This window comes from Rhagoletis pomonella, unplaced genomic scaffold (genome assembly GCF_013731165.1).
Source record: "Rhagoletis pomonella isolate Grant_MI unplaced genomic scaffold, Rhpom_1.0 Rhpom_scaffold_00001, whole genome shotgun sequence".
Taxonomy (NCBI): Eukaryota; Metazoa; Arthropoda; class Insecta; order Diptera; family Tephritidae; genus Rhagoletis; species Rhagoletis pomonella.
Window position 1 is genome coordinate 31,820,189 of NW_023458555.1, and position 13,591 is coordinate 31,833,779.

Genomic DNA, 13,591 nt, shown 5'->3' on the forward strand with positions numbered 1-13,591 from the left:
AGTAGCGTCTTACTAAGCTCTGCTCTTCACTTGGTTTATGAATACTTTTTCTTCCGAATGCTCTCATTCGGTTGGCACGAAACGTGATCGATTGATTTGTGTGATCGCGAGCGCACAAGTTCAACCAGATTGACTCTTGAGCCGATAAGATAATTGTTGTTATTATTGTATACTGTGTTGCTTTAGTTGCTGCCACTGTTTTTCTTCGTTTTGTATGACCACAATGGATACCGTTTACTACGAGCATTTTTGTTTCATATCAACTCTGCAGCGACGCTTGTCTACTAACGAAGCGTTTATGGCGACTAGTCAAATTCAGATTCTTAGATTCATCGCTGTCGGACAACCTTCAGCGCTTTGGCAGTTTCGCTTTGACAGTCAAGAGCATATGCAGCAAAGGCCAACACCATGTTGCAATGCTGCAATGAGTTTGAAGCTTTTTCTCTTCTTCCGCCAACTTTGCTGCAGTACCTCAAAACGTCCACGTCGCTCTCCTCTGTCCGCACAAGCCCACCACTTGTTGCACTCCGTTAATATATTCCTGGCAATCTGTCAAGCTGACAGTTAGTTTAGCTGCGGCCAGTGAATTGCCACTGTTGCACGGTTAAGTATTTTTGTTGCTAAGTGTTTGTTGTTGCTTTCAGCTGACGTTGCAAATTTTCAGTCGATCTCCGTTGCTTCTCGCTGATTTTCCGCCTCCCTTGCATTGGATTTTTTGCTTCATCGCCTTGGTTATCGCTTTGGCATTCTTGCTGCTTCAGTCCGTCGTCTCCATCTCTGTTGCTGCTGCTGCTGCTGCTGTGCCCCTCGTTCGTCGGCATTTCATTTGATGATTGATGACTGTTGAAACGCGAACGAATTATGATTAAATAAGTAATTGAAGCACAGCGGCGATCAACCACAACAACAACAACAACACCATGAAAAGAACAACAATGTCTGGAAAACAATTTTGCTTAACAACAACAACACTGTATCAGTTTAATTGGCATTTACAAATAAGAAAAATCAAGCACAGCGAGATATTCAGCCCAGATTCAATCAGCCAGCCGTGAAAAAGCAAAAAACAAAAAGCAAAAAAAAAATACAACGCCCGCAATATTTGTAAGCTTATTTTGAACAAAAATTGTTACCCACCATGGCAGATGCCATGCCCACAGCAGTGCAGGAAGGTCTAGTTCACTGCTTGTAAGGCCGAGTTATTTTTGATTATCATTGAACTTAGCAACAGCCACAGTGTGCCCGTATTCATATGAATCTAGGTTGATTTATGTAAGTTGCACTTAGCTGCAAGTTGTATTCGTATGTAAGTTATTGGAAATGTTCATTAGATTAGCCACGCTTTGTTGGTGGTCCAGTTTTCTATTGCTCCTCTTTTGTTTGAAAAATTTTATTAAAATTCAATTAGGTTTTAATATCATTAAAATCGAAACGAAATCGAAAATGTGTTACAATTTCAAACTTTGATTAATTGTTTTTTTTTTTTTGTTTGGTAAAACAAAAAGTATTGTGAAATATCACTTCAAAAGCGAAATTAATTTGGCTTTTAAACTCATTCAAATCAGCCGATTAAATTATTTTAGCTTATAATAATTTTCATTAGTATCGATTTTATACAATTTTAAATTGTAATTTTAACTCAATATGTGTCCTTCAATTAAATAAAAATTACCACCTCAGCGCGTCATCACAGTGTCGAATTAGTTGCCTATTTATTTACAAAATATCAAAAATTTACATATCTATTCTGCCTTATAACCAATATACATAAATACATACATACATCTGCTTTTGCTTAAGGTTATATTTTTGTCTTTTTTCTACCTAGATCCCTAACTCTACCCCTGCTCGTTCTAATTACATTTATGTTTTCTTTTTTCCTTTATCTTCATTTTTATCTTTGTACTCTATCGATAACAAAAGCGATAGAAACATCAACAAAATCGATAACAAAATTCGATAGAAATGTCAATAGCAAAATCGATAGAAAATCGAAAACAGTATCAACAAAAAACATCGATAAAAAAAGTCGATAAAAATATCGATAAAAGATTCGGTACCGAAATCGATACCAAAATCTATAAAAATATCGATAACAAAATCGATAGCAAAATCTATAAAATATATGGCTAACAAAATCGATAAAAATATCGATAACAAAATCAAAAAAATATCGATTGTTATATCGATAAAATCCAAAAATATCGATATAAAAATCGATAAAAAACATCGATAACGAAACCGATAACAAAATCGATAAAAGTATAGATAACAAAACAATAGCAAAATCAATAAATAATCGATAAAAATAGCGATAAAAATATCGATTGTTATATCGACAAGTTCCGAAGATATCGATAGTAAAATTGATGACAATATCGAGCACAATATCGATAAAAAAATATCGATAACAAAACCGACAGAATTATCGACAAGTCTCGAGAATCCCGAAAATCTCTAAAAGCCCAAAATAGTTTCAAGATTGAGTTTCTGTGTCTCTATTCTATATTCTTTTCCCTATAATTACCTCGCGCCCTTCTCTAATACATACATAAGAAATATAGCCTATTTTCTTCAAAGACTCAACTGCAGTTAAGAACTCAGGTATGTGCCAAGAATTTTAACATGGGGTAATCGGCAAGGCGTATTTCTTAATTTTTGCTTTTTTCCTTTCGTTTGCTTCTACTTAATAGGTGGAATTGCCACCTTCCAGTTTTAATCTCTTTTTTCCAGTAGACATAAACTGCAGTTAAGGCTTGGTGAAAAGTAACTATTAGAGCAACTGAAAGCGTAAGAAAATTCGTTGAAATTTGTCAATAAGAATCGAAATGTATCTAGTCCTTAGAAATTTAGTTATCGAAAGTTATCAAGTTACTTATCACTGAAGCTTATAATTACCGAAATATATGGGATCGTCCGTGTTTATTAAGTTATCGGAACGTATCGAGTTATTAATCAATTTCTATTGAGTTTATGAAATTTATCGCGACGCAGAAAGATAGTTGTCGAAATGTATCGATAGTTACGGAGATATGAGAATTTATCGGATAGTCGAAATTTATCAAATTAATGAAATTTAGCTTTATATGAATAATCAAAACTTATCGGGTGATCAAAATTTATAGTTACCGAAGTTTATCGAGTTAACGAACTTCATCGGGTAGTCGTCATGTATCAATTTCTTCCAAATCACAGAGCTATCGATATTATTTGGAGCTAACAAAATCGAGTTATCGACATATATCGATATTTGTCGATTTATTTAAATTTTTGAGCTATCGAAATTTATCCAGTTATGGCTACGCACAGTTATCTAAATTTATCGAAACTTATCGAAATTTGTAGAGTTATCGAATTTTATCGAGTTATTGGAATTTAACGTTTTTGAAATTCATTGAGCTATCAATACGTATCGAATTATCGAAATGTATCGACTAACTGAAATGTAGCGAATTACCGAAATTCATAAAGTTTTTAAAATTTGTCGAGCTATCGAGAAATATCGAATGTTCTCCATTCCAACATAATTAATTTATGCAGAAAAAAACCTGCTTAAATTAATTCTGATCATGTTCGGGAGCACAAGAATTACGTTATTGAATCTTTAAATGATTTAACCGCTTTGATGGTACTCGCATGCGTGTGAAACAAATGCATAAAAACTCTCTAGATCGTGAAATTTTAACTGGCATTTCAATTGACTTGCGTATATTAATCCCACGCATTAATTTGTCCTCTTTTTGCACTCTTCGCACAGTTCCAGTCATTCCTGGTTTTGGTATGACCTTAATTTTGTCATGGAAGATTGTATGGAATTCGTTCATTTGACAGATTGAGGTTCTTCATATCAGATACTTCCGGCCGAGCTCATTTGTTCGACAACCAAAGTGTTTTTATAAAAAATATTGATCATAGAGAAATTGTTGTCCCGTTGTGCTGTAACAATAATAAAATAAATACAAAAAGATATAAACATTTTTTGTCACGTTTTAGTTCCGAAACAAAAGATTTTCTTTTAAGTAATTTTGTGCCTTATAACCTAGTCAACGCTCTACGTTTGAAGACATCCCCAGGGCTCTAAACAAAACCCAGAGAACTGTAACTGGCAATCCTAGCTAATGTATAATTTCAAACATTTCCCATTACTGAATCGCCAAATGCATTGCCGAGCCATACACAGATGTTTGCACATCAAATTTCATGAGTACCTGGTACTCACGACGTTTTTTTGTAATTGTAAATACCGTATGGGGATTTTATTTTATTGTACGCATAGTCGCGATGAAATATTAACGTACAATACTAAAAAAATATTTATTATTTACAAAGCCGGTGCTTGTATGCTTCCGACACATCTGCTTCCTTGTTAATTGCATTGTCGATGCCCTCTGGTTTTTATGGAGACAAATTATACAAATTAAGTAATAAAATCTTACATTTACTACTTTTTGGAAGCACTAAATACTTTTATTGGTACTTATAATTAAGTGAGCATAGATTTTAATAAAAGGTATTATGCAATATTAAACAACAACAACAAAAAAGTAAAAAAAACAGAGATATCAGCCAACCGATAGCAGGCTTATCTCTAAACAACTGTCCTCGCAAGCCAACATGAAATGTGTATGTATGTATATATGTATGTATGTACATTGGGGTGGTCCTTAAAAATCAGATGAACGATTTTCTACAGTCTCATCCCTTCGATCGGTAATACAACGGTCACAGATATCACATATAAATTTTGGTCCCGATTGGAGTCGGTTAAGGCGTGTCGCACGGTGGGCAAATTTCAGATTCCGCTATAAGGACTCAAAAAATTTAAATTAATTTCTAATACCCATACCACCATAGTCGAAGATATCACATATAAATTTTAGTCCCGATAGGAGTCGGTTAAGGCGAGTCGCACAGGGGTCAAATTTCATACTACCCTATGAAGACGTCGAGACCAAAATTTGTTTGTCATATCATCAACTATGGTAGTATCGATTTTGGGTATTAGATTAGGAAAAAACTAATTTTATTTTTTTAATCTCCATAGAAAAATCTGAAATTTGTGTTACGCCTTAACCGTCGCCAATCGGTGCCAAATTTTTTAAGTGATATCTTCGACTATAGTAGCATCGACGAAGGCATTGAGGCTTAGGAAGTCTGATATAAAACTTTGCTTCCGCCATTTTAGGACCACCCTAATGTACATATGTATTAGTCAATGTATGAGAAATATATTTACAAATGAGCTGACAAGCGCATATAAAAACAAAAACCATAAACTTCATCAAATAAACCATAAATTTCTTTAACTTCTCTATTACACACCGCCAATGCGTAGATTAGCAGGCTGAAGGCGGAAAGTGACGGCAGGAGTTGAAATAATAATAAAAACACAATCAGAAAAAATTGTACTCATATTATTGCAAAACTCCGCATATATGTTTTTATGATTAAATTTAAAGGGTTGTTCAAATTGAAGCGTAGATACATAACTCGGATATTGGAGCTGCCACTTATCGTTGTGTCCATATTATCCACTCAAATACCTCAATCCATCAGCTGGCAACAGTTTTGCACTGCTTTTTTTTGTAGAAGTATTGCGTTTAATTATGAGTATTTCTTCTTTTTTTTTGTTGACATACCCTATACCCTGCGTAAACACATTCGAACGCATATACATATGTAATTTGCAACAAAATAATCGAGCACCTGGACAATCCTCCTGACAAATGTCTAAACCTTACTTGTTTGAGATACATTCACATACTACATGTGTACAGTACATATACATATATTTTAATGGGCGTATACCGTCATTCATCTATTCAATCGTTGCTAGGCATCGGCTACTTTGTAACTCAAGTGGACAGCAGTTAAATAATTGCGTAATATTTACATCATTTGGCAAATTTTAATTACAAATTTACGTAATTGCTTACATATACACTTAACAGCATACGTACATTTGGAAGTACTTACACACATATATAGCATTTAAATTTGATAAAAATCCAATATAAGAAAGAGCTTACGTTGTGAGGTATATTTTAAATGTTCAGTTTATGGCACATCCATTGCAACTTTGTTAAGTTTCTGCTAACAGCACGATAAATAGGCACATTATTGCCATCTAATTACTATCTATAGCTGATATAAATACACTCAAGTGTCATTATAATGAAACTTGTGCTACTTTCATTGAGCGAAGTTAAAACTCTTTGGTGATTACTTCGTTGCGTCGAGAGCTTAAGCATGACTGTTAGTTAGACTAAATAAGGTCCTAGGCAAAAAGCTCCAGAACAGCGTCAAAATGAATGGCGGTGACATAAGTTTTGTCACCGTTTGGCTATTCTACCACACCGATTTCAAAACCAACAATAAATATCATTTGGAGAGGGAGAGTTTTTATGGTTTCAAAATTGCTTGAAGGTTCCGGCCAAAATCGTCGTTTAAAAATTTCCGTATTTATATGTAGTTGTCGCTGATTCAATTTGAGTTATTTTCGCATTTTGTTTTACTTCGTAATTGAAATAAAACTTTGTAATAAAGATGAATGGAAAAATAAATGACAAAAACGACGAAGAAAAAAAATAAAGGCGAAATTGAAGATAAAGACGTACATGAGAACAATGAAAAATGCATAAGAATTAAGGTATCTGAAAGCTAAGAGAATTTATTGAAATTTTTCGCTAAGAATCGAAATAAATTCACTCATAAAAAATTTAGAAGTTTGTATTTAACGAAACTTTTCGAGTTATCCAGCTATCGCAACGTATCGAATTATTCAAAATGTTTATTGAGTTGTCGGCACAGAATCTTAGTTGTCAAAATTTGCGTATACTTATCGAGCTAAAAAATTATGGGATTTTCGAAATTTGTCAAGTTAATTAAATTTATCAAGTTATCGATAATATTTACAGAGTTGTCGGTATTTGTTGACTTACTATTACTATTTCGTATTATCCAAATTTCAAGGCTAAATAAGTTTATGGAGTTATCACTGCTTTTCTAATTTTACCGCATTAACTCAATGTAATGAGTAAACCAAATTTTCCAATAGATTTCGAAAAATATGGAGCCATTCAAATTTACCGAGCTTAACGAGATTAAAATCAAGCTTCTCTGATGCCCAAAAGCCCAAACATAAGCATCGATCTTGAGGAATATTATAGCCCATTCAAGTGAATCGGGGTGTATATAAAGCTAGCTAACTGCAACATCTCATTCGGAAGACAAACATTTTTTTTTTTGCTTAGATAATGAAATTACTTCCGCAAAATATGTGTCCCTGAATGGATGATCTCATTTTTATCCAGGACATTACACCTCATGTAAACTAGCAAATAGGGCCAACAATTTCTTGCGGCGCCAACTAAACCCTAAACAAAAATTTTTCAAACAAAAAAATTTAATATTTTATTTACTGTAATAACGTAAAATAAAAATTACCTCGCTCGTATTGTTTGTCAATTGTCAATTGGCATTTGAATTGGTTTGCCCACATAAAAATATGTACACACACACACACACACAAGCGCATATGCTTGTAGTAAAACATACAATCTGGCCAATCAATCTTGTGACTTTGACATTTACGACCATACATGACAGCGCTTATGTGACACAAAACATTTTTTTGGACAATTGAGCGCGCGTGTGTGTGTGTTTGGGTGTGTAGGTGACGGTGTGTGTCAATATCTAAGTATGAGCAAGTATGTGCGCTATATTTCAGCGACATTTTTCTTCATTGTTTACCTTTGCCAACTTCTTCAACACAGCAACACACAACGACATGCGCACCGACTACAAAAAGAGAAACAACAACAACCACAACAATAGCCATTGTACAAATTTTTACTACTTTGCCAGACAAAATGTCACCAAACAAAAAGACGAAGCTAACAGCCAGCCAACGTTGGCTTGCCTGATTGGCTAAGTGCACAACTCGAAGTAGTGGCATACTCTTTGACGAACTCACTCGTCGATGGTTCACGCAGTTTGCATGGGTTTGGCTGTTGCGCTTTTTTGGTACTTTAGCAAGTGTCAATGAATTAAAAAAAACCTGTGTTTCTTTACGCTACACTGCCGCCAAATTCAAGCCCCGCATCGTTTTCGATTCGCTAGCGCAGAGTTTATTTGCATTGCAACCATAGCTGGAGTAAATACAAAGTGAATGAGTTGTAGGCAAAAGTTGTTGAAGTGTTGCGATTTCATATTGTTTTAACATTGCACTATTTATTGTTGTTGTCATATGCTTGGTCAGTTATGACTCCTTCGCTCACTCGACGAACTGCTCGTTCGTGCTTTAATGTCTCTTCTGCCTTTATTTACTACTCACAATTTTGTATACGTTTTGCCTTTATTCAACTGTATTTGTGAATAGTTAGCGATAGTGGTGGCTGTTGTTGTTGCAGTTTTATGCTGTCATCTTTTATGACCGTTAAATTGCACTTAGCAACCATTTAGTGGCCGTATACGCTATCATTGCTACGCTAACTGCTTGGCTCTCTGCCCGCTTTCAAAATACGTACAATTTATGTGAAAATAAAAGACTTAAGCAACAAACTCGCACCTGGCGCAGAAGTTATTGTTGTGCTTTAGTCGCTTTACATACATCAATATCGCCATCCCAGGCCCAACCACATATTTGTTTGTATGCGTACTTGAGTATGAATACTTGTAATCTCGTCTATTGAGCCGTCATGGATTTCTTATCCAAATTTTAGGTGATTTCGTTTATCTTCGCTTTTATTTTTATTGACACATTAAAACTTATTAGCGCTAAGTTTCATAACGGAAAAATGTAATATGTACCAAGAATTTTAATAATCCTTTTAGCTTTTTGTTTTGAAAACAATGATTGTTTTTTAGGAACTAACTTTAAAATACTTTAAATGTGCCAGCATGTGGCAAGTGATAATAGCCAGCATTGGTATGTTATGTTTAAAAGAATGTGGATATATACCTATGTATAAATATACGTCAAAATTTGAAACTAAAAGAGCCAATGAAAATAGTTACAATCAATGTCGTTTTATTTATACTCTACACCCCTTTTTGAAAATTGTACAAATTTCCATACCAGCGTGGCTATGAATCGTGCGTATTAGTAAACAAGCTTAGAGGCCTTATTATTGGGATTTGACCCAAGCAATTAAAAATATTATTGGCTTTATACTGACGAAATTGGCAAATTCAACGGAAATTGTACACGGAAATGGTGCAATGGAAATGGCTGGGACGAAAACAAGGGCTTCTTGAATGTATGTTATTAATTTAACAAAAACTTGCTAATAAGAAGTTAAAGAATAACACTTAGAAAAAGAGCAATACAAGAATGTAAGTGAAGATGATATATATGTAGATCAATAAAAGGATAAAGGCAAAGGTAAAAATAAAAATAAAAACAAAAAGAAGGATGCAAAAAGATAAAGGCTGAAATGAATACCAAAGTAAATTTAAACACTTTACTTATATAGGGGCAAAATGAAGAGGAATACATAGATGAAGAAAATGATAAACATAAAGGTATAAACAAAGATAAATATAATGAAGAAGATTTTGTTATCGATTTTGTTATCAATTATTTATCGATTTTTTTTATCGATATGTTTTATCGATTTTGTTATCTATATTTTGATCGATATTTTGATCAGTTTTTGTTATCGATTTTGTTATCGATATTTGTATTGATTTTCTAATCGATTTTGCTACCAATATTATTATCGATTTTGCTATCGAACTTTTTGTTGAATTTGTTATCGATTTTGTTATTGATTTTGTTATCGATTTTACTGTCGATTTTACTACCGATAATTCATTGATTATGTTTTTATCGATTTTGTCATCGATTATTTATCGGTATTTTGTTGTCAATATTATTATTATTTTTTATCGATTTTGTTATCGATATTTTTATCGTTTTTCAATACACAAGTTAGACATAGAAAGTTTCACTTCTCCAGTGTGGTCCAGGCGCACTTAGTTTTTTTAGAATACGACTGTATGTTTGAAAATATTCTCACACATTATTGAAGATACATAGTATCTACACCTGAGTGGAAGATCGACCTACATATCTTGGTACGCAGTTCGAAAACGCCCTATCTCAGAAAACTTTTCAAGAACGCCCTACTTCAGACTTTCAATGAAGAACTCTCTATTTCAGAGTTGTATTGAAAAACACCATATCCCAGAATTAGGGCGTTTTTGAACTGAATTCTGAGATAGGTCGTTTTCGAACTGGCTGCCGCGATAGGTCGATCTTCTCCTCAGGTATCGATATTCATAGGAACAAACTTCAATAAAGTTTCCAACATCAGCAAATGACTACAATGTTGGCATGCGATTAAATTACTAAATGTGTACACCAGGAAATACCGAAAGACACTAGAGCCATTACATTTATGCTTAATGGCATTTTTAACCCATCTGCGGGTCATTAAACACCTCTAATAACAACGAATCGACACCGGGATTAACTAAGAACCTCACAAAAAAAAAAAACGCTTACCGTATTTAACTATGTACGTACGTGTATGTAGGTAATCATCGTTTTGGATATTAAAGTAGTGAATGTGTCAAATATTTTCGTATGAATGCAACTGGAATTTTATGACTTTAGCACAACATTTAATAGATACGTGCATTTTCTGCCAGCAACAATGCGAGAAATTCAAATGATTTTGCGTGGTATAAAGAACATCATTTCAAAAGCTTTAATTATTCCGCTGGACATACCTATGCGGCCATTAAACTGCAGATTTCAAATTAGCTGTGATATTGTTTCATTCTTCTTCTTCTTCTTCGTTTTATTCTTATCTCTTTTAGTGCCCAAATCTAATTGATTTTATCCACTTGGCGGTGTGATTACCTCACAACTTGAAAAGTGCTAAATGCAACAAAACACAGCTTAAGTTGCAACAAAACGACCATGCTACACTTGCAACAAGCAGCCTGTGACGGCCTAGCCTTTTGTCTAAGCGATTATAGCGCTTAAATTGCGGCTACCGTCTATCGCAGGCCCGCACACCCGCCACATTGTGGCATTTAAAAGCGCGCATTGCAAGCGTCAATGTTGCAATTTCACACTTTTATTAGCCATTTCATGGAATTGGTAAAAAAAAAAAAAAAACAGTGAAGTGGAGAAAAATGTTTTCCGATGCCAGACAGACAGAAACAAAAAACGTTTGCGCACATTAGTTCCGCCGCGGGCATTGCTGCTCATAAAATGGTATTTAAAACGCATAATTTGTCACTTAATTTGTTGTTTGTTGCTGCATACGTTATTTGTTTGTTGTGTTTTTGTATTTCATGCGGGTTTTCTTTTTTTAACCCACAATTGGCGGCATTTCTTTAGCTGCTTTGTACGCGAAATTCTTTGGCAACTTTGCAGCAACATTTTTAAGTGCAACATGTTGTCGTGGTCATTAATTGCAACATGCAATGCACTTGTTGCATGCCACTGCCACATACAAAGCTCCAAATGAAATATTAACAGCTAATTAAATTGGTTATGACGTCGAGAGTGTGTGCTTGTGTGAATGCGTTCGACACACCTTTCCGCGAACTTGAGGTGGAGCTAATCTTCTTTGCATTTGAGTTTTTATTTAATCAGATATTTTTTTGCATTATTCCATTTTAAGGTCAAACAAAAACTTGAATTATTTGTTCACATACCTAATTCTTGGAGTAACACTTCTTTGCGCTCGATTGGGTGTAAATTTAAACATCGATAGGATGTAAGAAAAAGGGACCCAATCGTTGTGCTCCAATTCCAATATCCAATTACACGAAAAAGCGACAGAAGAAGGGAGGGTATCGTGTGGGTGCTTGGGAAAAATAAGATTAAAAATAAGATTAAGATTAAGATTAAGGTAGATTAATATAAAGATTGATTAAGATTAAGGCTAGGACAAAGATTAAGGTTAAGACTAAGACTAAAATTAGGAGTGAGATTAAGATTAATATTTTGAATAGAATTAGGATTAAGATTTACATTAAGACTGAGATGAAGATTAATATTAAGACTAAGATTAATATTACGATTAATATTACGATTAATATTACGATTAAGATTAGGGTTAAGATTAAGATTAGGATTTGGATAAAGATTAAATAAAGATTAAGATTAAGACTAAGATAAAGATTAAGATTAAGATTTGGATTAAGATTAAAATTAAGAGTGAGATTAAGATTAAGATCAAGACTAAGAGTAATATTACGATTAAGATGAAAGTTAAGATTAAGACTAAGATCCGAGGGTATGTACGGCGATCTTGATAACTTAAGTAGACGAAGTTTTCGGCAGGCAGGAGTAATGTTTTACGAAGCCAAGGCAAGATCAGTTTTGTGACAATCAACCCTTAAAACGTGGTTTGCCGCGGCGCCAAGGATTAGTCTTGCTGAAGTCGCCTTCAAGTGGTCGGTGCTACGCTTTGATCCTACTTGGAATTACCGAATTTTTTCGAACCAGTCTTCATCAAGTATACAACCAAAGTAGGAAGTATCACTCACTACCCTACCGCATTCACCAAAGGGCCAAAATGATATGAACGATTCATCAGACTACACAAATGGATTTCTTTTGTCTCAGTAACGCCGCCAAATTCTACCTCCGTCTCATTCCTTTAACGCAGTGAATCCCCGTTAACACTGGTGACTCGTTGTAAGCGGCTCTGAAATAGAGTGGATTGGTCACAGCTCTCTGTAGAGAAAAGGGCATTTCTAGCGAATATCCTTTTAACATACATATCTGTTTCATAGGTCACCGGCGCTATACAAGTTGCACTTTCTGAAGCATCAGTACCTAAGGGCAGAATCAAAATGTTGTGCTCTCCATTTGCGCGAACAAGTCCTAGCTCATGTGACAAGACTCTCATATATTTATAAAGCTTATATTATGTAAACAAATCTAATCAAGCTACATACATATTTATTTAAAACATTTCTCACGCAGTTTTTTTTTTCAAAACAAATATGCTACAACTTTGTTACTAAGCCACATACATAAGTATAAGTATATGTATGCAATTGACCTGATCATATACACAACAAGCAAATATTAATAAATAAATTATTTAATGCCGTTCTCTTAATTAGAATTAAATACGAATTCACATTTTACATTTTCAGTAAAGCTCAAAATTTTGACAGCTCACGACTGTGGTGAATTGTTTAAATCTAAAATCAAAATACATATGTATCTATGTACATTAGCAACATCAAATAAATGTTCACAACTTTGTTGGAGATGCACAAGCAGATTAGCGATGATATAAATTCCACTTTGCTGTCCGTTAAGCTACGCATTGTTAATGGTCTATTATGCTTTTGCTGGTCACACTAATTGGGCGCTTCTTCAAGGTTCTCACGATTGTTTGAGAATTGCAAAAATTTACATCTGATTTCTGAGTTGCTATTATAAATGTTATTGACAAGTGAAATAACAATTCGCGTGAAAAAGAATATCAATATGAAATTCAGATTATCTAAATTCGAAGCAATTTTAATAAAAAAATAAAATTATTTGAATAAAATTATTTTCCATTTTTAATAGTTTTTTTTCGTGTATTTACATAAAATTGAACGTGGA

At 34.0% G+C, this 13,591-nt stretch overlaps 1 protein-coding gene across 1 annotated transcript in view; it reads right to left on the reverse strand.

The window, feature by feature from the left end:
• Positions 1–620: 620 nt before the first annotated feature.
• Positions 621–13,591, reverse strand: part of LOC118744233 — a 62,160-nt gene continuing 49,189 nt past the window's right edge. The window contains exon 4 of the mRNA XM_036477153.1: positions 621–840. Coding sequence (XP_036333046.1) covers positions 621–840 — 220 coding nt within the window. The remainder of the gene's footprint in view (positions 841–13,591) is intronic.